The 24,967-nt window shown below is 44.9% G+C and overlaps 1 protein-coding gene across 1 annotated transcript; it reads right to left on the reverse strand.

Annotated features, from left to right (window-relative positions):
* Positions 1-491: 491 nt before the first annotated feature.
* On the reverse strand, positions 492-24,522 carry C6H14orf180 (chromosome 6 C14orf180 homolog). Its single transcript, XM_056851243.1, has 4 exons — positions 24,419-24,522; positions 18,854-19,010; positions 15,603-15,729; positions 492-688 (listed from the first exon to the last, which is right to left on the reverse strand). Exons 2-4 carry the CDS (start codon positions 18,869-18,871, stop codon positions 492-494), a joined length of 342 nt encoding a protein of 113 aa, XP_056707221.1. The 5' UTR covers positions 18,872-19,010; positions 24,419-24,522.
* Positions 24,523-24,967: the final 445 nt, after the last annotated feature.

Raw genomic sequence — 24,967 nt, forward strand, 5'->3', positions numbered from 1 at the left:
GGCTGTAAGGCTAGAGACTTTCCCACCCTTTTCACACCTCTCGTCTGTCCTTAGACTGATATTCTTAGGGAATAGTTTCCGGCTTCTATTCGGAAGTCATTCTACCCTTTCTCTCTCTCCTTAGCTAGTTAGACCACTAGAGGCTCTGTCTCTCAGCTCTCCTATCTGAAATGTAGTTTACTCAATAAAGAGCAACTTTATCTTTAATCATTGAGCCTGTTACTTCTCTGCATACTTAGCATACTCCGCCAGCAACATCCTCACGGTTACCAGCGGGGGATAATTGCATTAACGAAACTGAGGAATAATCCAACCAGGACAGAAAAAGGGAAGCGCCCACCATGGACCGTTCCATTGTTCCAGCAGAAGACAACCCATTTCGCCCTTGCTTTGGCTTCAAAGGCTTTTTTCAGATCTATTCAGACGCTCTTCTTGCGAAGCTGGCCATTGTCTCAGGCCCAGCACGATCCCGAACCCGCGTCTACGGCAGCCTACAGCCTCGCCAGCCAACTCCACCATTTCAAAGCGACGTGCCTTATCTGAAGAGCGATGATAACAAGCTGGGACTGAAAGTCTTCCAGGACTTTGAAATCGTGCCTCACGCTGCTGCAGTAGAGAGCCAAAAGCAGTCCCAGACAAAGCAAACCCCCGAGGAACAAAGGCAGAGAGCTCCCCGGCCTCTCACGAGCTGGGAGGTAGCGAAAGAGAGAGAGGAGAGGGGAGAGAAACGAGATCATATTAGCTCTTCCAGACATACGTTTTTAAACAGATATGTAAACTTGACCGTCTGTTTCCGCAGCACATCAATGAAGGTTAACTTTCGAAAGAGAACCAGTGTGGTTAGAATAGGGTTGCCAGCTCTGCATTGGGAAATACCTGGAGATTTTGGGGCGGAGCCTGAGGAGGGCCACCCACCTGGCAACGCTATCTATGGCATTGTACCCCACTGAGGTCCCTGTCCTCCCCAGGCTCCACCCCCAAATCTCCAGTAGTCACCCAACCTGGAACTGGCAACCCTATCCCCCTCTAGGGTTGCCAGGTCCCTCTTCACCACCGGGGGGAGGTTTTTGGGGTGGAGCCTGAGGAGGGCGGGGTTTGGGGAGGGACTTCAATGCCATAGAGTCCAATTGCCAAAGCGGCCATTTTCTCCAGGTGAACTGATCTCTATCGGCTGGAGATCAGTCGTAACAGCAGGAGATCTCCAGCTAGTACCTGGTGGTTGGCAACCCTACGAGTTAAAGGAACTAGGCAAGTAGGTGATGTGAAAGTCCTCTTCCTGAGACCCTGGAGAGCTGCTGCCGGTCTGAGTAGACAATACTGACTTTGATACGCTCTGCTACCTGTCACTTTTCCGCTGTAAATGGTCCCTTTACGGTTCTGCTTTGCAGATGTTCGACAGAGACCTGCTCATTGGTCTGCCACTGAATGCACCGTTCCGGCCTTTTGCCCTTGAATGCCGTTCTTTGGCACACTCTGGCTAAATAGCAGCAACAAAACCTCCCCTACAAAGGAGGTTGAATATCCATGATGAAATCTAATGGAGCATTGAAAGGGTCTGATTATATACAACGAGAACAGGATTGCTATAATTAATGCATGTACTCGGAGAGCGTTGCTGCTGTTCGGTTTGCTTTTTTAAAAACGCATTCCGGCAAAATGCGAGAGCTTAAATACTTCAGAATGCTAGGCAGCGCTGGCAAATTTATTTAATGCTCATTTAAAGTTGATAAAGAAGCTCAATTCCTCTTGCCCGCAACATGAACCAAGCCTTTTTCAAAAAAAAAAACCAAACCACTAGGAACTCAGTAAGTGAAACATACTTACAAGCTGACTTCAAGGTAAACATCAAATGAAAAAAAAATCATCACATTTGAATTGTAGTAGGCTGCTCGGAAAGGGTTTTATACTTGCTTGTGTCGATGGAATGCTCTTAGTAGGTAGAGGTTTCACCTTTGGGGTTAATTAACTGCAACTAAACATAGCAAGAGCCAGTGTGGTTTAGTGGTTAAGGTGTCAGACTAGGATCTGGGAAACCCAGGTTCTAATCCCCACACGGGGAAGCAAAGCATTAAATGAAATCTATTTAAAAAGGCCAAGTTCCCCTTCACTTTTACATAGCTCTAACCCAGTTTACAAGTTACAGTAGGGATGCCAGGTCCCTCTTCACTATGGGTGGGAGGTTTTGGCAGTGGAGCCTGAGGAGGGCAGGGTTTGGGGAGGGACCATTGCTATAGAGTCCAATTGCCAAAGCGGCCATTTTCTCCAAGTGAACTGATCTCTATCAGCTGGCAATCAGTTGTAACAGCAGGAGATCTCAAGCTAGTACCTGGAGGTTGGCAATCCTAAGTTACAGAGACCACATGTACCGTCCACGTGCACTTAATTTTTCTTCCTCCGTTTACATTTATTTATTTATACCCCACTTTTAGTCAGAGCAGCTTAGAACATCATTCTCCCTTCTTCTATTCTCTCACAACAATAACCCTGTGAGGTAGGCTAGGCTGAGAGAACGCAACTGGTCCAGGGTCACCCAGGAAGCTTCCATGGTAGAAGTGGGGATTTGAACCTGGGTTTACCATGATCCTAGTCGAACACTTTATCCAGCATACCTTGTTGGCTTTATATTAGGGCTGTTGAAAAAAAATCGGTAAAATTCGGGTTCGGGTTTATTGGCCTCCCCCCCCCCCCCCGCCGGGAAAACCCAAATGCTGAATTTCCTATACCGGTAAAAGTAGCAATTCAACTTTAAATTCAGGTTTTCTGAAAAATTCGGCCATTTAAACCCTATGGAGGCTTTTTGCGGCTTTCCACGGCTCATGGGGGGCACTTGTGTAGGTAGAGGTCCAAAATTTTCAGAGTAGCTAGAAGGGACTCTCCTTGAAAGAACCCCCAAGTTTGGTAAAATTGGGTCAGGTGGTCCGGAGTTATGGGGTCTGGAAGGGGTCACCCCCATCCTCCTCCATTGGAAAGCATTGGCGAAGTGTCTGTGTTCACATTCTTTAGTGTGATCTTTGCAATGTATCTCAATGGAGAAGGCGGGCTTTAGACAGTGGGAAAGTTTGCCCTGTGCCTTCATAGAGGTACAACCTCCTGGATTTTGCAGACTCGGTAAACCCAAACCCAAATTTTACCAAATGTTCATTTTTTTGGTATTTTTCAGTTCGGTTTTTACCGAATCGACAGCCCTACTTTATATGTACATAAAGTAATTCTCATGTTAAGGTCAATGCATGTACAGCTCAATGTGTGATTCCAACCCCAATTTTATCCAAGTACTGATCTCTGGTTTCATTTATAAAGTAAATGTGTGTTGGGTCTGTCTTATACACAGGTGTTTGTACAGGTGTATGTATGTATATGCAGGATATTTGTGCATTCACTATAACAGAAGAAGAAGAAGAAGGCTTGGATTGTATACCTTGCTTTTCTTTACCTTTTAAGGAGAATCAAACTGACTTACAATCTCCTTCCCTCCCCCACCCCCAAACTGGCACCTTGTGAAGTAGGTGGGGCTGAGAGAGTTCGGAAAGAACTGTGACTGGCCCAAGGTCACTCAGCAGGCATCATGTAGAGGAGTGGGGACTCAAACCCGGTTTACCAGGTTAGAGTCGGCCGGTCATGTGGAGGAGTGGGGAATCAAACCCGATTCTCCAGATTAGAGTCTGCCACTCATGTGGAGGAGTGGGGAATCAAACCTGGTTCACCAGATTAGAGTTGCTGAGTCGATTTGCAAAAAAGGAGAAGTAAAATTTCAAAGCTGACCTGGATGGCCCAGGCTAGCCTGATCTCTTCAGCTCTCAGAAGCTATACAGGGTCGGCCCTGGTTAGATGGGAGACCACCAAAGAATAACAGGGTTTTGATGCAGAAGCAGGCAATGGCAAACCACCTCGGTTAGTCACTTGGATTGAAAACCTTACTGGGTTGCCATAAGTCGGCTGCAACTTGCTGGTACTTTACACACACGCAATTTAAAGATGGGAAGGTGTTCAAGCGAAAACAGCAGAAAACAAGTCCAGAGGCTATGGCCCCATCCCTAGGGTTGGCAGCATTCCTAGAAGCGAAAATGACCAAACTGAGGCTATTGCACTTTGGTCACTGTATGAGAAGACAAGAGTCACTTGAAAAGACAATAATGATAAGAAAAGTTGAAGGCAACAGGAAAAGTGGAAGAACCAACATGAGATGGATTGACTCCATCAAGGAAGCCACGACCGTCATTTGCAAGACCTGAGCAAGGCTGTTAAGGATAGGACATTTTGGAGGACATTGATTCATAGGTCATTTACACATGGGAGTTTTACCTGACGTTCGTTGCTGGCTGGACCCACACTTTCCTGTTGGAATCTCTGCACTACCAGCCTCCAAACTCAAATCAAGTCTTGCCCCTTTAAATGCTGCTTTGTAATTGGCTTACTTCGCAACGCTTACTGTGAGAGCAAATCCCCCCCAAAACCCAGTTGCTACATAAACAAACATTTTAAGAAAAAAACAAAACAAAAAACATGCAGAACTCCAAGGAACAACCGAGTCAGACAGGGGGTGAACATGAGTCCAAGTACCCATGCATAAATGACAATAGGGTTGCCATAAGTTGGAAGTGACTTGACAGCACTTAACACATACACACCAGATTCTGTGGTTAACAACAGGACAAATCTTTCAGAAACATGCCAGTATGATCATTTCTATTTCCTTTTAATTTTGTATATCATCTGATCTTGGAAGCTAAGCAGGGTTGGTCCTGGTTTGTATTTGGATGAGAGACCACCAAGGAATATCAGGGTCACAATGCAGAGGCAGGCAATGCCAACCACCTCTGAACGTTTCTTGCCTTGAAAACCCTACAGGGTCACCGTAAGTTGGCTGTGACTTGACAGCACTTTACAAACACTCATTATCACTGTTGTCTGTCTTTGCCTTTGGTTGCTGTTCCAGATGACCCTTTGTAACTTTGATTTCTTCAGTGCCATTTTTATGGCATTTGTATACCATTTACGTCTGACCTGGATTGCCCAGGCTAGCTCGATCTTATCAGATCTTGAAAGTTAAGTAGGGTCGGCCCTGGTTTGGATTTGGATGGGAGACCATCAAGGGATACCAGGGTCATTATGTAGAGGCAGGCAATGACAAGCCACCCTTGAACAACTCTTGCCTTGAAAACCCTATGGGATTGCCATAAGTCAGCTGTGACTTGATGGTACTTCACACACACATATACCATTTATACCTAGCTTCCATTTTTATGGCATTTCTACACATTTTATACATCATACATCATTTTTACATGACTGGTTCAAAAAAAAAAAAAAGGAAAGACGTGTCGATTTTAACAGGAAGGATTCAGCATAAAGAAAGAGAAATGGGTACAATTTAAAAAAAAAAAAACTGTGCTAATTCTCCCAAGGGAGAAACTAAATCAATTTCGGGTTGAAATTAAATCAGAAGAGTTTTTAGCTAAACACTGGGAAGAACTTTTTGACAGTTAGAGCCGTTCCTCAGTGGAACAGGCTTCCTCAGGAGGTGGTGAGCTCTCCTTCCCTGAAGGTTTTTAAGCAGAGGCTAGGTGGCCATCTGTCAGCAAAGCTGATTCTGTGAACTAAAGAGGATTATGAGAGGGAGGGCAGGAAGGGTTGCATCAGTGTTTGGCTCTCGTGGCCCTTCCTTACATGCCCAGGGTAATGCTGATTGCCACTTTGGGGTCAGGAAGCAATTTTCCTCCAGGCCAGATTGGCTAGGGATCCTGGAGGTTCCCCCCCCCCATCTTCTGGGCATGGAGTATGGGTCACTGGAGGTGTGTGTGTGGGGGGGGGGAGGAAGTTGTGGATTTCTTGCATTGTACAGGGGGTTGGACTAGATGACCCTGGTGGTCCCTTCCAAGTCTATGATTCCATGATTCTAAATTAAATCGGGATTACTTGACATCAATTCAACAGCTTTCAAAATTCAGTTACATCTGTACGGATGGATTACTGCCCTGCCCTGCTTACGGATTTATGTGAAGCGTTGCCCGGCAAGCCTCTGTCGACAGGTTGCTGAGCTAGACGGAACATTGGCCTGACATAGTATGACCATTTTTATGTAAGTTGTTTTGTTATTATTTGGTCGTCATCATATTCTTTTATAAAGCTGTTTGGGTACGGAAAGTGCTAGCGAATGCCCGATTCACGCCTTGGATGATAATCATTTTTGAAAAATACTGTGCAGGAGATAATCATTTGTTTGGAATATGCACACAAGCAGTAAGGGAAAGATAAAAAGAAAGCGTGGCCTGTATTATTACGACTAAAGGTCCGCGATTCACCCTGGCCTATTTAAATTAGCTGCTATTACTGGTCCCAGAATTCATAGTAAACAATTAAGCTGTCATGCGGAGGCACACGGAGGCAAGTAGAAGTCATAAAAGCAGGCAACCATCCCATAATAATGTATCAAAAAGTGTGCAGGGGGAAAGCAGCGTGCTAAGAGCAAATCATTTTAAAGCACCCAAGAAACCGAATCAATGTTCTCTAATAGAGTCGGGGGGGGGGGGGCTATTTGCCGCGAATGATTTATTCATTTTGAATGAAGCTCTTCTTTCCGCTTGCAAATTATCTCTGAACAGGCTTCCATTTTCTTTGTTAAATCGATTGCTATTTAAAATGACTCTCGCCGTGCCTTCTGTGAATAAATGTCAGCCGGCGGTTTGCCAGCTAACTCCTTCCTGCAAGCGCCGATTGGAATGTTATTCCGCTTGTAGGCTGATATTTTTGGACCGAGGTAGCTTGTGTCTGAAACAAGCCCTGTGAAATTGCTTTGGTCTCTTAACTGAGCAAGAAAAAGACTATTCAGTGTTAGTGTAGAGAGTGGTGGTTTTCTAGTAGTGTAGAGGAGAACCCATAGCAGCCTAAATGGACCAGACTAGTTTGAGCTCATCAGATCTCGGAAGCTGAAGAGTTGGTTTTTATATGTCTACTTTCTCTGTTACTTAAGGAAGAATCAAACCGGCTTACAATCTCCTTTCCTTCCCCTTCCCACAACAGACTTCCTGTGAGGTAGGTGGGGCTGGGAGAGCTCTAAGACAGCTGTGACTAGCCCAAGGTCACCCAGCTGATTTCATGTGGAGAAGTGGGGAAACCAACCCGGTTCACCAGATTAGTGTCTGCCGCTCATGTGGAGGAGTGGGGAATCAAACCCGGCTCTCCAGATCAGAGTCCACTGCTTCGGAAGTGATAGGACTGCATTGTTGGCAGCCATGCACACTATCCTTGCTGTCAGCCAGCTGATGGATTGGTGGGCAGTTGCCACCTGGCAACTCTGTCCCCAACAGGTCATGAATGAATTGATGAACTGCACGCTAACCTAAGCCTACACCTTAGGATGCTTTCTGGACTCCGTTGCAATGCGCAGAAGATTCTTGGCAGATCACTTAATATTAAACATGGTTCACAGAAGCAAGGATGTTTGACAGAAAACTGTTCAACTGGAGCAGAAATTAATTAAGCCTTTGCAGACTAAAGGGAACATCATTTTTCAGAGGCTGTAAAACTCTGAAACTCAAATGCTACGAAGCAACATCGAGGCAAGGCCTTGGCCTCTGTTTCCCTGTTTGTTAGCTAAAGTTGCCAACCTCCAGGTAAGGCCTGGAGATCTCCCAGAATTAAAGCTGATCTCCAGGCTACAGAGATCAGTTCCCCTGGAGAAAATGGCTGCTTTGGTGGGTGAACTCTATTGCATTATAACCTTCTGAGGTCCCTCCCTGTCCCAAACCCCACCGTCTCCAGGCACCGTCACCAAGTCTCCAGGAATTTCCCAACCCTCCAGCGCATCCGCTTTGGCTGCTGTATGGATCAGGAAGCTGAACTAAATTGACCATTAGTCTCATCCAGCAGGGAGCCAGTGTGGTGTAGTGGTTAAGAGCGGTGATTTGGAGCTGTGGACTCTGACCTGGAGAACCGGGCTTGATTCCCCACTCCTCCACATGAGCAGCAGAAGCTAATCTAGTGAATTGGGTAGGTTTCCCTACTCCTCCACATGAAGCCAGCTGGGTGACTTTGAGCTAGTCACAGCTCTTAGAGCTCTCTCTCTCTCAGGCCCACCTACTTCACAGGGTGTCTATTGTGGGGAGGGGAAGGTAAAGTGGTAGAGAAAGTCAGCATATAAAAACCAACTCTTCTTCTTCTTCTTCAGAACATAACATAACATAAGAGCATAAGAAAGGCCCTGCTGGATCAGACCAAGGCTCATCAAGTCCAGCAGTCTGTTCACACAGTGGCCAACCAGGTGCCTCTAGGAAGCCACAAACAAGACCACTGCAGCAGCACCATCCTTCCTGTGTTCCACAGCACCTAATATAATAGGCATGCTCCTCTGATACTAGAGAGAATAGGTATGCAGCATGACTAGTATCCATTCTAACTAATAGCCATGAATACCCCTTTCCTCCATGAATATGTCCACTCCCCTCTTAAAGCCCTCCAAGCTTTCTCCTTCTCCTTCTCCTTCTCCTCCTCCTCCTCCTTCTTCTTTTTCTTGTTCTCCTCCTCCTCTTATGCCGTACAGATTATGCTGGACAGAGACCACTGAGGCCATTTTAAAAGCCTTTAAAAGCCCCAGGAGCTCCTGTTCTTCCCCACGCTTTTTCAGGGGCAGAAGCAGTCAAAGAGGGGTTGCTTCTGCCCCTGAAAATGCATTGGGGGGGAAGAGCTCCGGAGGCTGCTGGATTGGAGCCTTGTGGCAATTTCAGAAGAATTACCAATGCTTTTAAAATGGCGTCAGTGGCCATGGGATGGACCTGTGACCTCGGTCACTTGTCTTTTGGCCCTCGTCAGATTTTCAAGTGCCAGCCTCTCCAAGACGGGCATCATGAATCTCTTTGTGACTTTTAAAGGTATACTTCAGAGGTTGGGTTCCTAATTTGGACCAAGGCCATGCACAGAAGGGAAAGCAGGGATTAATGTTTCTGCCCCTGTCTGCTGTTGGTCACGTCATAAGATGACAAGAGTCCCTGGAAAAGACAGTCCTGCTAGGAAAAGTTGAGGGCAGCAGGAAAAGAGGAAGACCCAACAAGAGGTGGATGGACTCAATGAAGGAAGCCACAGCCTTCAATTAGCAAGATCTGAGCAAGGCTGTCAAAGATAGGACATTTTGGAGGACTTTCATTCATAGGGTCGCCATGAGTCGGAAGCGACTTGATGGCACTTAACACACACTGTTGTTTTTGATGGGTTCAGAGGATGAAAAGACCTTGTCCTCACAATTGTAATCTGAATAGGTACAGTTGAACTAAAGGTTTTCTTTTAAATGCTGGGAAGATCTCTTAGCAGCTCCTGTTTTGATCCTTAATGGCCTTGTATGCAGGGACGTTTTCCCGCAGTCACCCCTGCCGACTGCTTCGGGGCTTCCTTTTGATTATGCATGCCTTTCCTGACCGTCAGAGGTCGCCTTGCTTTCCTCACATGTTTTGCCTGCATTTTCCAGATTCTGGCTAAAACAGTATCTGGAAAACATGAGCAAAACACACAGGGAGAGCGAGGCGACCTCTGACTGGTGTAGAAAAGAGCAAGAGTCCAGTAGCGTCTTAAAGACTAACAAAATTTCTGGCAGGGTATGAGCTTTCGTGAGCCACAGCTCACTTCTTCAGATACCTAGCTGTGACTCAAGAAAGCTCATACCCTGCCAGAAATGTTGTTAGTCTTTAAGGTGTTACTGGACTCTTGCTCTTTTCTAATAAAAGGGGTAATATAAAAGCATCGAGCTAATGCATCTGAGGAAGGGAACTCTGCAAAAGTGTCTGCTGGAACACATTCTGTTTGTCCTTAAGATGTTGCTGGACTCCTGACATATTGGGCTGCAGCAGAGTAACGTTGGGACACTTCTGGAATTCGTATATCAGGGAGGAGAGCTTTAGTTTAGCCTTCTTTCTCTGCGCTAGTTATCTATCTGTGGGTCATTTTTAATACGTGGGATCATGCAATCCTGCGGACCCCCCGCCTCCAGAATACTGATTATGCAGCTCTGAAAAATAGCCATCGCTTGCCTCACCTTGATCTTACTTTATTATCTTTAAATTAATATTTAGTTTGGGAGACAATGTGGTTTATGTTTATGTCAAGCACACTTCTCAAGGGCATCACGTCGAACGATATCAACCCCCCACCCAAGTGCTGCAGTTTGGGCTAATTTTTATTCTTACAGTGACACGACACGATTTATCATCATAGCAGCAAGCAGACATCAATCGGTTCCGCTAATGGCCCCCAGTTAAAGATTTTTGACTCACCAACGATGTAGTCACAGCAGGGAATGTCTAGAAAAAAGCATGAAAAGGATACATCGCTCTTAACCTTGTAAAGAAAGATCTCTCATAGCAATATATTTTTTTAAAGCAGCAGCACATTTGGTAGGGGATCTAACAGCAGGCTGGGAAATGTTCATTTGTGCAGTTAACAGGCAAAAGTAAATTTACACAGCTTGCCCCCGCAAACATTGTGAGCTAGATTTTGGCTAAGAAAATCATTCATGCTCATTTAGCAGACTGTTGTTTCGTACTATATAGAAACCTCTGCTTATCCCAGTGGAGCTGGCTTAAACCAAGATATTCTGGGGCCTGGGCATTGTTGCCAACCTCTAGGCGGGGTCTGGAGATCTCCAGGAATTACAACTGATCTCCAGAGGGTGGGTTTTGGGGAGGGGAAGGACTTCAGTGCCATAGAGTCCAATGGCCAAAGCAGCCATTTTCTCCAGGTGAACTGATCTCTATCTGCTGGAGATGAGTTGTGATAGCCTGGAAGAAGTCCAGCAGGGATCGTGAGCTAAATACCCTTGCATAAATGGCCTCAGTCTTTCTGTTGCATTGCTACTCTGGATTTGGGGGTGCATTTACAGGATACCATAGAAGGTGAAAAGGGGTGTTCAGTCCCCACCCCCCACACCAATTAAAAGATTCCTCCAAGCCAGGCTGTGAAATAAGAATTGAACACAACTTGGGGAAGGTGACTGCTGAAGGGGAAATATTTGCACCCAACATTATCCAGTATTTCAGCAAATATGGGGAAGAGATCATATACACAACACAATGCCAAACTGGGCCCTGGCTACATAGCAGTTTAAGAGCCAGCATGGTGTGGTGGTTAAGATGCCAAACTAGGACCTGGGAAACCCAGGTTCAAATCCCCACTTACAGCACTTCCCAAACTTCTAAGGATGGTGCATATGGTTGCCAACCTCCAGGTGGTGGGGAGAAAAAAGGCACCTCTGTACTAATACCACGAGGTTAGGAAAACAGTACAGGATGATATATATACACAAAGTGCAAATTTTATAAGCTACTGAGATGAAACAAGGACCATATACATGACACATACAAAGCACAAATATATACAATATGTACAATCTGCATAAAGCAGAAATGATTCCAAAGGTCTCAACAGAGTACCAGGTATTAGTATTGTAATCTTTGTGTATAAAGTCCATATAAAGCCACAATCATCAATGGATACAGCCGTTTCAGATCAACAGCAGTGGAAATCTTTCTTCAGTCCTTCAAAAAAGTGCTGTTATACATTCATAATTCCTTCCCATGCAGGGTAAGTACAAATTGATTCAATCAGACATCAGCAAAGTACATCACATAGTGCAGCTAGTCTAGCTGCACTATGTGATGTACTTTGCTGACGTCTGATTGAATCAATACTAATACTTACCTGGTACTCTGTTGAGACCTTTGGAATCATTTCTGCTTTATGCAGATTGTACATATTGTATATATTTGTGCTTTGTATGAGTCATGTATATGGTCCTTGTTTCATCTCAGTAGCTTATAAAATTTGCACTTTGTGTATATATATCAACCTCCAGGTGGTGGCTGGAGATCTCCTGCTATTACAACTGATCTCCAGCCAATTGAGATCGGTTCACCTGGAGAAAAATGGCCGCTTTGGCAATGGGACTCTATCGCCTTGAAGTCCCTCCCCTCCCCAAACCCTGCCCTCCTCAGGCTCCACCCCCCAAAATCTACCGGTATTTCCCAACCTGGAGCTGGCAACCCTAATGGTGCAGTAGATACCACCTCAGTCAAAGGAGCAACAAGAAAGTGGCAACCAGAAGATTGTAGCCGGTGCATGTGTAATTGGGTGGAGAGACAGTCCTCCTCACATCTCCTGTTTATAACAACCTATGTGCAATGTATACTTTTGGGTAGCAGTTTTTTGTGGCCTGCTGTAACTAAAGGAGACCCTGCTCCAGCATGTTTCATAGATTAGGTAATAAATGGAAGATTCTAATGTTTCTATTCCATTAGCACCTCCCATTTGTGACCTAAGAACATAAGAAAGGCCATGCTGGATCAGACCAAGATCCATCAAGTTCAGCAGTCTGTTCACACAGTGGCCAACCAAATGCCTCTAGGAAGCCCACAAACAAGATGACTGCAGCAGCACCATCCTGCCTGTGTTCCACAGCACCTAATATAATAGGCATGCTCCTCTGATCCTGGAGAGCATAGGTATGCATCACGACTAGTATCTGTTTTTACTAGTAGCCATGGATACTCCTCTAATCTATGAAATATGCTGTAGCAGGGTGCTAATAAGAGAGTGCTTAAGGTGTCAGGCTAGGACCTGGGAAAACCTGGCTCCAGTCACACACTCTCAGCCTTGACCCTGACAAATATTTGGAGGGGACATCTCCAAGGAATACCAGGGTTGTGACGCGGAGGCAGGCAATGGCAAAACACCTCTGAACGTCTCTTGCCTTGAAAACCCTACGAGGTTGCCATAAGTCAGCTGTGACTTGACAGCAAAAAAAAAAAATATGGCAGATGTAATGCAATCTGGAACAATGGATGGTGGGAGAAAGAATTCCAGTACACTCCATTAAAGCATTTGGATGTTAAGTAGTCAGATATCTGTCTTGAGCTCTTGGGACAGGACAGGATACACACTGAAATAAATATATACAAAGAGGTATCAAAAGTTTAAAATGGGAATGTTCCCGTGGCCTGTCGAATGGAATTTACTGGGAAAACTAGAGGAACTGAAAGGTAACATTATTCGTATTACAAAACGAAAAACAAGGCTAACATTTGTCAGGGTTAGAGACAACACTTGTTGCTTTATAGAAGTGGAGATATCTTTCTGATGGGACATTGTATACATAAAGACTTCAGGTTGAATCCTAATGACTACTAAGGAAGGAACTAAGATCTTTGCTGTGTTGTCCTTCCTCCTCCAATCCTGCAGTCCCTTCTGCCTGCCAGACATAGATTTTTTAAAAATGTTAAAATGTGATGGCAATGGACACTAAAAACAAAACCTAAATTTTACAGCTGTAATGATCAGGATTCTTTTGCCTAACTGATAACTTTACATGCTATTTTTTTAAAAAAATGTGTATGTATCTGTTGTTGGGCATAGCTAGGTTCAAATCCCATTTGTGTGTGTGTTAAGTACCGTCAAGTCGCTTCCGACTCATGGCGACCCTATGAATCAATGTCCTACCAAAAGTCTTATCCTTAACAGCCTTGCTCAGATCTTGCAAATTGAGGCCCATGGCTTCCCTTATAAAGTCAGTCCATCTCTTGTTGGGTCTTCCTCTTTTCCTGCTGCCTTCCACTTTTCCTAGCATGATTGTCTTTTCCAGTGACTCTTGTCTTCTCATAATGTGACCAAAGTACGACAGCCTCAGTTTAGTCATTTTAGCTTCTAGGGTCAGTTCAGGCTTGATTTGATCTATAACCCACTGATTTGTTTGTTTGTTTTTGGCAGTCCACTCCATATCTGTCCACTCCGTATCCGTAACACTCTCCTCCAACACCCCATTTCAAGGGAATCTACTTTCTTCCTATCAGCTTTTTCATTGTCCAGCTTTTACACCCATACATCGAGTCCCATAGAACCTTAGAAACCAACAAGATTTTGGGGGCATAAGCTTTTGAGAATTAAAACTCCTGGGAGTTGTGACTCTCAAATGTTTATACCCCGAAAATCTTGTTGGCCTCTAACGTGCTCCTGGACTTGAATCTAGCTCTTCTGCTGCAGGCCAACATGGGTACCCTCAGAAACTGCTGTTGGAAAAGTTACAAAAGATGCTCTATTAAAAAACTTGATTTGGAAGGTTGTCTGAGATAGAAGAATTTGTTTAAGAACAGACCTCCTTGCAAGTGTCAAAACTTATTTTTACAGATTTCAGAATGTCTATATTTACAGTGGTTAACTTGATGCTTGTTTCCACTATTAAAAAAAAAATCTAATGGTACCCAGGCATTGGCAAGACAGCAGCTTATGGAATGTGTTGAATAAAATGTTTGTTTGTTTTTTGTGCAAATGTATATTTCCTCTCTAAGATGAATGGTGATGTTTATTAAATTGTGTGTGCTACAGAAATATAGCCCATTGCCTGGGAAAAAGGCTTTATTACCATGCCCCTGTATTACTTCACAAATGACCACTATAAAATGCTGAGGAGAAAAAAATTAAGTCTATTCTTTTATAAAAAAAAGAAGAAATGGCTACTCTTATTATAAAGGGGAATATATCACCCCGTAATGTCTTGCGATGGGGTTTGTTGACAAGAACCATCCAAAGTTTGATACAAAGAGAAATGGAAAACCACTGATGGTGCCAGAGAGCTTTCATTCCCCTGCCCGTAGCTAAGCCAGATTGGCGGTTTGTGTTGAGACGCAGCAGAATAACGTGTCAGATACTGTTTACACTAAAAAATACAAATGACAGAGACTTGGCGGGCGAAGACCAGATTATTTGCCTCTCCCATATTTTACTAAAATACCCCAGGTGTTGTTTTTCATTTTGGGCCTGAAGGATTACTCTAACACCCAGAGTAAACAAAAGAAATCTTAACCATGCAAAATCTAAGTTTAACGGTGCAAAACCTTGGGGACATTTTTACTATAGTGTTACTAAAAAAAGACATTTTTACCATAGTGATACTAAAAAAGGATGGTAGTTCATTGAGTTTAGTAAAAAAAAAATTGTATTTACTACACCCTTATGATATGAGGCCTTTTTTTTAACACTTTATTGATATAACATATCATACAACACAACTCAATACATACTGCCCTTATTAACTACAACAACCAGTCAACTATACTCAACCTTACATTTCCCATCCAAAAATACAGCCAGTTATGATATATTAAATTTGAAGGAAGTTTATCAAGGTCAGTCAAATATTGGACTATCGGAAACCAATTTTCTACAAAACTGGAAGGGCTATCCTTATTTAAGGAGTCCAAACCATCTTGGATTTTTCCCATTACAAAAAAATGCCATATTTTATCAAACCAGTTCTATATCAAAGGTGGTTTAACATCCTTCCATTTAGCTGCAATAACCGTTTGGGCTGCTGACAGAAGTGTTAAAACCATCGCTAATTTCGACTTAGACAGTTTACAGTTAGGCTAATAACCAAGTAAAGCAATCTCAGGGGTATTTGGGATCTTACAATTCATCATTCTCACACTCGGAAGTGACAAAATCGCATCACATGCAATCCCTGCTCCGGAGCAGCCCGGTGGATTGGCGGGCAATTGCCCACTGAAATCACCCACCTGGCAACCTTACTAAAGATATAACAATGGCAGAGAGAAAGAGATAGCACCTACCATGTCCCATGATCTCTTCCGGTTCCTGGAATCGAACTCTCCTCTCTACTTTTCGCTTCTCGCTGAGGGCTTGGTTCATGGGTGACCTTTTTCTCAAGATGGAAGGAGGACATTTGGTGTAGAGTGTCTGAAAGAGATGATCATCATACACTTTAAGGCACATGTAGTTACGGTTGCCAGGTCCCTCTTTGCCACTGGTGGGAGGTTTTTGGGGCGGATCCTGAAGAGGGCGGGATTTGGGGAGGACCTCAATACCATAGAGTCCAATTGCCAAAGCAGCCATTTTCTCCAGGTGAACATCTCTCCAGTTAGATATACCTGTTTTAACTCTTATCCCTTTTTTATTGAGATTGTTCTCCTTCCTTTATTCCTCCCCCTTTGGCCTACCTTTGTTATTTATGATTAGGAACGCTGTTAGAATTTTAATCGAGGCTGAGAATTTTAATTGTAAATTATTATGTTTTAACAGGCGTTGTGAGTTGCCCTGAGCCCGGGGTTGTCAGGGAGGGGAGGGAGACAAACCGAATAAATAAATGAGCTGGGATTCTGAGGGATCCGCAGGTCCCATGTGGAGGCTGGCATCCCTAGCTGAGGATCAAGGGACCCACATGAGCAAAAACTATGCAGGATAAAGGTTACACTAAGGAGGGGAGGGGCCATGGATCAGCGATAGACTATCTGTTCATCTTCTGGCATCTCCAGATAAAAGGATCAGGTAGTTGAACAGAGAGATGAACCTAAGTCCCCAATTACGCTTGCCAGGTCCCTCTCCACCACTGGAGGGAGGTTTTTGGGGTGAAGCCTGAGGAGGGTGGGGTTTGGGGAGGGGAGGGACTTCATTGCCATAGAGTCCAATTGCCAAAGTGGCCATTTTCTCTAGGGGAACTGATCTCCATCGGCTGGAGATCAGTTGTAATAGCAGGAGATCTCCAGCTAGTACCTGGAGGTTGGCAACCCTATCCCCAATCCAAATGCAACTTGCTGTTCACCCTTCCGTGTATGATATCGGTGTCTTGTGTACTTCAAAATAAAACCAAAGTCCAATGGCACCTTAGAGACAAAGACCCCTTTAAGTGCACATCCTTTTCCATTGTGTCCAAAAGTTACCAGAAAATAACATAGCTGTGGAGAGACCATATATCTCTCTCATGCCAATAACGTTACGGGCACATTTTATATGCTTTACAAATTAGATCAATTATTACCGTAATAAAGTGGGATTGGAACATTAGAATTTCCTACAGAGATTACAATAAAATTATTGATGGAATTTGAGTTGGGGAGAGACATGATTTACTGTTCTAGGGGACCGTAAAGACCCTGGTAAAACTCTGGGGCCCTGCCGTCATTAAAAATACATTTTTCACTCAAGATGGCTTAGCATTGAAATATGTTTTTTTTAATTGTTGCCCCTGCTGCCTCAACCTGCACAAGGAAGAGCTTATTCTCTTGTTTTCTGGAGTCTGTTTGTACACCCAGTTGCTTTTGTGCTGTTCCAAAGACTTCAACCAGAACTCCGAATCCTGTAAACACCTGTCAGACAGGAATGTTTTCTTGCTGTCAAGCATCAGATGGAGAAGGCTAACACTATTCTTGATTATATTATAGAAGAATTTAGGAGTTGGATTTCAACAAAACCTCAGATTCATAAATGCCTTGGGAATGGTGATATGGATACAAACACTTGAGGGTAGTCTGCTCATATCCCAAGATGGCAGAAGTTTGTTTAGAGATCTTTGCATCTCTGAAAATTCTGCATTCTGATTTAGACTCCACAGGCCTCAGCCTCTTTGTAACGGTGATGGAAGAACTACTCTGGTCGATGTGAAAGCTTGACATTTTGCAAGTACCTTTGTCAAATGCTCCAAAATGTTCGATGGGCATTTGTGAGGGTTTGATGCAAGGAGGGTTGCCAGCCTCCCAGTACTAGCTGGAGATCTCCTGCTATTACAGCTGATCTCCAGCTGGTAGAGATCAGTTTACCTGGCCGCTTTGGCAATTGGACTCTATGGCATTGAAGTCCCTCCCCAAACCCCACCCTCCTCAGGCTCCCCCCTCCCAAATCTCCAGGCATTTCCTTACCTGGAGCTGGCAAGTATGGTGCCCAAACTCTTCGTCACTAGTTCCCTCTACACACCACTACTACTTTCCCCACGCCACAATTTTTTTGTTTGCTGAAGGTAGTAGAACATCCTGCCCTGGAGGCAGGGCTGGTGTCAGTATCCCCTGAGGTGGGGCATCTGCCAAGGCCCAGAGTAGGGTTGCCAGGGACCCCTCTGGGGATGAGGGTCACTGACCAGCAGCAAACTGGGGCTAGGTCTCTGTTGCCAGTGACATGTTCAGGTCATCATCACATTGACAGGAGCACAGGGACACTCTGTAGGGTTGCCAGGTCCCTCTTTGCCACTGGCAGGAGGTTTTTGAGGCAGAGCCTGAGGAGGACTCGGACTTCAATGCCATAGAGTCCAATTGCCAAAGCGGCCATTTTCTCCAGGTGAACCAATCTCTATCGGCTGGAGATCAGTTGTAATAGTAGGAGATCTCCAGCTAGTACCTGGAGGCTGGCAACCCTAATGCTCTGGTAATTGGGCAAAAACTCTATGGTAGAAGCTGTTTTTACCATAGAGTTTTTGCCTGAACACTAGAGTGCCCCCATGTTGCTGGTGGTGTGATGATGTCACTTCTGGTGAGTGCCAAAAGTGATGGCGACATATTGCCAGCAACAGAGGCCTAGGCTGCTCGTAAGTACCCCTGCTGGCTGGCTGAATGGTGCCAGGGGGAGGGGCCTTACAGTGGGGGATTCCCTTCTCCTGGAGGGCATCTGGCAACCCTAGCCCATGACTTCCGGTAGCACCCACTACCCCCAGCTGCACACCTTTTCTGCCACCTGCCAGAGTGCCCTTCCCTCACTGGCCACCTGTCCATGACATGATGAACTTCACAGATGCAAATGTTCCTGAAATTCTGCTTGTTTTAAAGTACAAACCAATCAGCTCTTCAAGAGTCAGAGTCCTCACCTTGAGCAAAGAAAAATCAGCATTGAGAGAAAGGTACGTCTGATTTTCCAGCTGATTTCCCAGTGTCTATAGCTATGCCCATTTCAGCCTGCATCTGCCCAGGCTTGCTGTGATATCACAGCAGATCTGTCACTCGCTGCCAAACCAAAGGCAACCCGCAGATCCCCTGTGGGCTGCGGACACGGTAGTCAGTGCTAATAACAGCTGTCTGTGGTATGCCGAGGCCCAGCCTACCCTTTCTTTCCTGTACATTGGAGAATCTGAAAGGACGCCTTCATGCTACCAAAAAATGACATCTGCAGCACTTCTGAGAAGCTCGGGGGGTTGATCTCTCATGGCTCCTGCAAGGATCGCGCAGGACAGTCGACAGAATGTCAGAGAGAATGAATCCCTGAAACGCAAACCAATTGACAAATCAAAATTCAGGAAGAGAGGCATTTTTTTGTTTGCAGAAGGCCTGTTGCAAATTAATGGGAGCTACGTGGGATTGCCAGGTCCCTCTTCGCCACCAGCGGGAGGTTTTGGGGACGTTAATTTATAGGGTCACCTTAGGTCGGAAGCCAATTGACGGCACTTAACACACACACACACACACACACACGCACACTGGCATCTCTGAGGGTGAACATAGCCAACTGAGAGTGAGGGCAATGCTTCCCCAATCAGCGGCTATCTTTGACCACCCTCAGAGCAACCTCTAACCATATCATCAAAATGAAGGAAAGTGACTTTTTTTTGCACTGCTGAAAAGTTATCAGTAAAAGCACCTCTCTTTTCAGTTGAGCCCTAGCTCAATGACCAAGAAAATCCCATAACCTGCTGCTCAGTGGCCTTTTATGCATGCCTGTTTCTCTCACCATCACCCCTCCAATGACTTCCACTCTTTGTTTTGATTATGCATGCTGTTTTTGACCATCAGAGGTCACCTCACTCTCCCCCTGTGTTTCCCTGCCTTTTCCCCGCGCTTTCAAATTTGAGATAAAACAGGTCCCTTAAAACGTGGGGAAATGCAGGGGGAGAGCGAGGCGACCCCTGACGGTCATAAACGACATGCATAATTACAACAAAGACCCAAAGTCGTCAGAGGGGTGATGGCGAGCGGAACAGCCATGCATAAAAGGCGAGTATTGCAGTGGAGATGAAACCTTCTAGATCCGCAACGGGTCCTCCAGCCTTGCGCAAAGGAAAGAGAATAAACCCAGGCCACCCCCTCCCCTTGCGCTTCCTCACTGGAGGATGCATAGCCAATAAACATCTCACGATAAAAATTTTTTTTTATGCATATAGAAAAAGCAGCATAAACACTCTGAACTCTTCTTCCCCCCCATTTCATTCTGCAGGAATAAATACTTGAGACAAGCAAAGTACTTTGTAAATGATGCTTTTGTACGGGTTCAGGCAGCCGAGTTCAATTATTCCAAAACCTAGCAATTTTCTCATATCATTGAATCTGGTTTTATTGCAAATAGGGTCATAGAAATAGTCGTTCCCAGTGATAATAGACTTAGTTTATCTTAACTATTAACACTTCCAAAGGCTGGGTGCGTCCTGCACCGATACAACATTTATGCACATATGCGCGGTTGCGCATATATTAATAATGAGGTAACCTTATCTCGTGCCATCTGAAAACAAAATCGTGTAATAGCAGGCGGCAAAGTGTGCCAGTGTAACTGGAAACACACGTATCGGGCTCAAAGAACAGAGTGATAATGAATAAATCAGGAAGGACCCTTCCACGACTACTTCAGATTCCCCTGAGTTAACTGATCCTCCATTTAACGTCCTGATTGTAATGTTCCGGATGTATCTGGTAAATAATAGGGTATTGCCTCTGTTTGTTGTGAGAAGGCAAAATGGGTTCCCCCTTTGCCGGGCACAATTATCCACAGTCGTGTAAAACAATCACCAACACCATGTCCGGGAGCAACCTGATTCGCAAGATGGCACGCCCCCTCCGTTTTTGGCTGCGCGCAAATCATTCTCCACAGATAGATTCACAAATCAGGCAAAGATCAACTGAACATGGCACCAGCACAGAGTTTCTTTGGTACTTCCTACAAAGGGCCTCATATTGCTAAGGAAACATCTGAAAGTTGAAGATACGAAGAGGTCTCACCTTGAGAGATCCCCCAGTTGGAGTCCTGTTAGATCTCCAAGGTCTCAGGAAAGGGTCATGAGATTCAAATATGGAACTTCCATATACATTGCAAAGCATGCGTTCTGCCACTGAGCGACAGCCCTTCCCTGCATGCTAGGCTTCCCAACTCTGGCCTAGGAAATTCCTGGAGATTTGGGGCAGGGTCTATAGAGGGAGGGGCGAGGAGGAATTTCACCTAGTATCTATAGTATACCATAGTATATTCCCTCTGAAGCTCCAATTTCTTTCCTCCCTTTGTTTCCCCCTTTTGTCCTTTTCTCTTTCCCCTGTTCCCTTTTGTCCTTCCTTTCTGCTGGACCCTAGTGAATCTGCTAGACCTCCCCTCATCTTTCTTTTGGTCTCCCCCTTCTCATCTTCCTGGTTCAACATTATCAGTGATGACTTCCCGTTCTAAATATTAGTTTAAATTATGCGTGAGGTTGGGAGCATAGTTTAGGGCGCCAGTTTGGGGTGAGAGTAGGATTTTATAACTTTAAATATAATGGTATTTCTTGTATTTTACCTGTTTATTGATTGTTCTGTTAGTTTATTGTTGTAAGCCACCATGAGCTCGGCCTCACCAGGAAAGGGCGGGGTATAAATCAAATCAAATCAAATCAAATCAAATTTCTCCAGAGGAACTGATCTTTATAGACTGGAGATTGGTTGTAATTTTGCGAGACCTCCAGACGCCCCCCCCCCCGGAGGTTGGTCACCCTACTGCACATAGATACATATGTGTCATACATGGAAATCTTCTGATGAAGAAGAAGAGTTGGTTTCTATATGCTGACTTTCTCTACCGTTTAAGGAAGAATCAAACCAGCTTACAATCTCCTTCCCTTCCCCACCCCACAACAGACACCCTGTGAGGTAGGTGGGACTGAGAGAGCTCTAAGAGAGCTGTGACTAACCCAAAGCCACGCAGCTGGCTTCATGTGGAGGAGCGGGGAAACAAAGTTCTCCAGATTAGTGTCCACCGCTCCAAACCACTGCTCTTAACCACTACATCAAGCTGGCTGCTCCAGAGGCAAGGAGGGTGGACCTTGTTCTTCTCTTCCTACCGCTTGCTGTCTTTCACATGACCATCTTTCCGAAGCTGTTCATTTCTTTCTTTGTTTGTTCATTCATCTATTCACTCATGCTCTATCCTTCCAGAGAATGCAGAATGGAGTTTGCGATGAGCCATTCCATTTCACATTTCTTCAGCCATGATAGGTAATAGATACAGGGCAATGAATAAATGAGTTGCTTAGAAAATAGGGATGGGACCTTGGCTCTGTGGTAGACCATCTGTGATGCATGCAGAAGGTCCCAGGTTCAGTCCCTGACATCTCCAGTTAACAAAAGGATCAGGTAGCATGGGATGTAAAAACAACAACGTTTACCTGAGACTCTGGAGAACCACTCTCAGTCAGAGTACCCTGATAATGGTCTGATTCAGTAAAGGACAGCTTCATGTGTATTTGAACACAGTGTATTGGAAAACGTTGTGTGTGTTATGTGCCATTAAGTGGGTTCCGACTTACGATGACCCTATGAATTAATGACTTCCAAAACATCCTATCATTAACAGCCTTGCTCAGGTCTTGCACTAAGGGCTGCACCTTCCTTGACTGAGTCAATCCATGTTGGGTCTTCCTCTTTCCCTGCTGCCTTCAATTTTTCCTAGTATTATTGTTAGATATGAAAGGTATGAAGCTGCCTTATACTGAATCAGACCCTTGGTCCATTGAAGTCAGTATTGTGTACTCGGACTGGCAGCAGCTCTCCAGAGTCTCAGGCAGAGGTCTTTCACATCACCTACATGCCTAGTCCCTTTAACTGGAGATGCCAGGGATTGAACCTGGGACCTTCTGCACACCAGGCAGATGCTCTACAAACTGAGCCACAGCCCTTCCTCTGTTTTTTCTTTCTTTCAGGGAGCCCCGTAGCACAGAGTGGTAAGCTGCAGTCCTGCAGTCCAAGCTCTGCTCACGACCTAAGTTAGATCCCGACGGAAGTCGGTTTCAGGTCGTCGGCTTAAGGTTGACTCAGCCTTCCATCCTTCCAAGGTTGGTTGAGTACCCAGTTTGCTGGGGGTAAAGGGAAGATGACTGAGGAAGGCACTGGCAAACCACCCCATAAACATAATCTGCCTAGTAAATGTTGAGATGTAATGTCACCCCATGAGTCAGTAATGACCCCGTGCTTGCACAGGGGACTACCTTTATCTTACCTTGTCTTCTCAATGGAGAGCATTCGCTTCAATATTTTTGAGAAACGTTACCCCAACATTGTTGCTAAAGTGAAAAGGGAAATGAATTTGGGGGTTGCCCAGGATCCTAGAGGATTTTTTTTTTTTTTGCCATCTTCTGAGCATGGAGTAGGGGTTACTGGGTGTGGGGGGGCAGTTGTGCATTTCCTGCATTGTGCAGTGGGTTGGACTAGATGACCCTGGTGGTCCCTTCCAACTCTATGATTCTATGGCCTTTTATGCATGGCTGTTTCCTCGCTGTCACCCCTCTGATGACTTCAGGCATTTGTTTTGATTACGCATGCCATTTCCAACTGTCAGAGGTCGCCTCCCTCTCCCCGTTTCTTTGCACGCATTTTGACCACGTTTTCAGGACCCAGTTTCATCACGAATTCAAAAAGGCAGGCAAAATGTGCGAAAACACAAGGGGAGAGCGAGGTGACCTCTGATGGTTGGAAATGGCATGCACAATCAAAACAAAGACCCGAAGTCGATGGAGGGGTGACAGCGAGGGAAACAGCCATGCATAAAAGGCCTATGGTTCCTCTTCACAAGAACGTTGTGAAGAACTTCAAGCAAAGCCAAAAAAGTGTTGAAACTTCTAGCAGAATTATTTAAGGGAGTTTGCCATTTACATCTCTGGGTCAGTGTCTAACCATCTCAGTTTTATTGATGGCGAGAGATGCAGTAGCCCAAATTCAGCAGCAAGTTTCCATGCTTTCCCAAGCCCTGCCCTGATGCCAAAACAAGGAAGCATTATGTATTCAGTCATCATTCAAATGACGGAAGCAAAAAAACAAAATTTAGCACCAGTGGGATGACTAACTTCCAAAGGCTGACCAAAAGCATATGCTTTGTGTTTCTTTCTAAGTATCTGGAAAGGGAAGGTGGGTAGGGTAGGGGTTAGTTTCAGGTTAGCTACTCTGAGTGGTTCCACTCAAGTAACAGTGGCAGAAAAATGTTTAAAAATCTGCAATATTGCATGTGGTGCCATACCACTTCCAGTAAAAAAAAAAAGGAAGTGGCATAGGGTAGTTCTAGGAAATGCCAGAAACTCTATGGTTTTATCATAGAGCTTCCGGCAATTCCTAGAGCTAACCATGTCACTTCTAGTTTTTTACAGGAAGTGATGTGACGCCGCAGTTGGTGTTGCGGCTCTCCCATATCCTCCCTGGCAACCCTCATGGAGGCCTATGAATGCTGTCTCGGATGAAAAGGGGAGTAAAAATGTAATAGTTAGGTAGAGATCAAACGGACTGTATCTGCTAAACGGTTCCAGAGTCTTGGGATAAAGGCCATCGAAACCTCCACTTTTCCGCAGTAAAAGGTTTTTCACGACAAGGAGAAATATTTTTGCAGATAGAGAGGACAGATTCAGAAATTTGTGCCAGACAAGAACCCTCAAATTGGCTGAGGGACATACCTGATCTTCCCGTCAAAAAAGTATGCTCTGAAGTCTCACGCGGGGGCGTTTAAGCAGGGAGGCATGATTCCCCGAGTCTTCCCAGGAGCAGCGGCCGTCTCCTTCCCACTGGGTAAATTCCTTTAAAGCTGTCAAAGAAGTTGTAATCAGACTAGGCTATCAAACCCAGTCCTCTCGAGACCTGGAAATAAGATCCAGAGATGAGTGTTCAGCTGCGCTAGAGCTGGGGCCGAAACACTAAAGTTTCCATTGAAATGAAATGAAGGGACTTGAATTGCCTGGTGAGGGAGCAGCAAAGCTTCAATAAGACCAGCAGACCAAAAGCTTCGAATCAATGAGAGCCAAGGATCTATGCGGCTCATAATGGAATCTGATAGCAGAACAAAACACTTAACTGGGAAGCCGGCTTCGCAAACTGCTGGAGCATTTAGCCATGAGATTTTCCTGGCGAATCTCGATTTTCTCCTACAGTTGACTAGTTTTTATTACTGAACCAAATTAAAACGGGGGGGGGGGGGATGTAATAAAATAATACAGGAATTGCATGTG

This window comes from Euleptes europaea, chromosome 6, assembly GCF_029931775.1.
Source record: "Euleptes europaea isolate rEulEur1 chromosome 6, rEulEur1.hap1, whole genome shotgun sequence".
Taxonomy (NCBI): Eukaryota; Metazoa; Chordata; class Lepidosauria; order Squamata; family Sphaerodactylidae; genus Euleptes; species Euleptes europaea.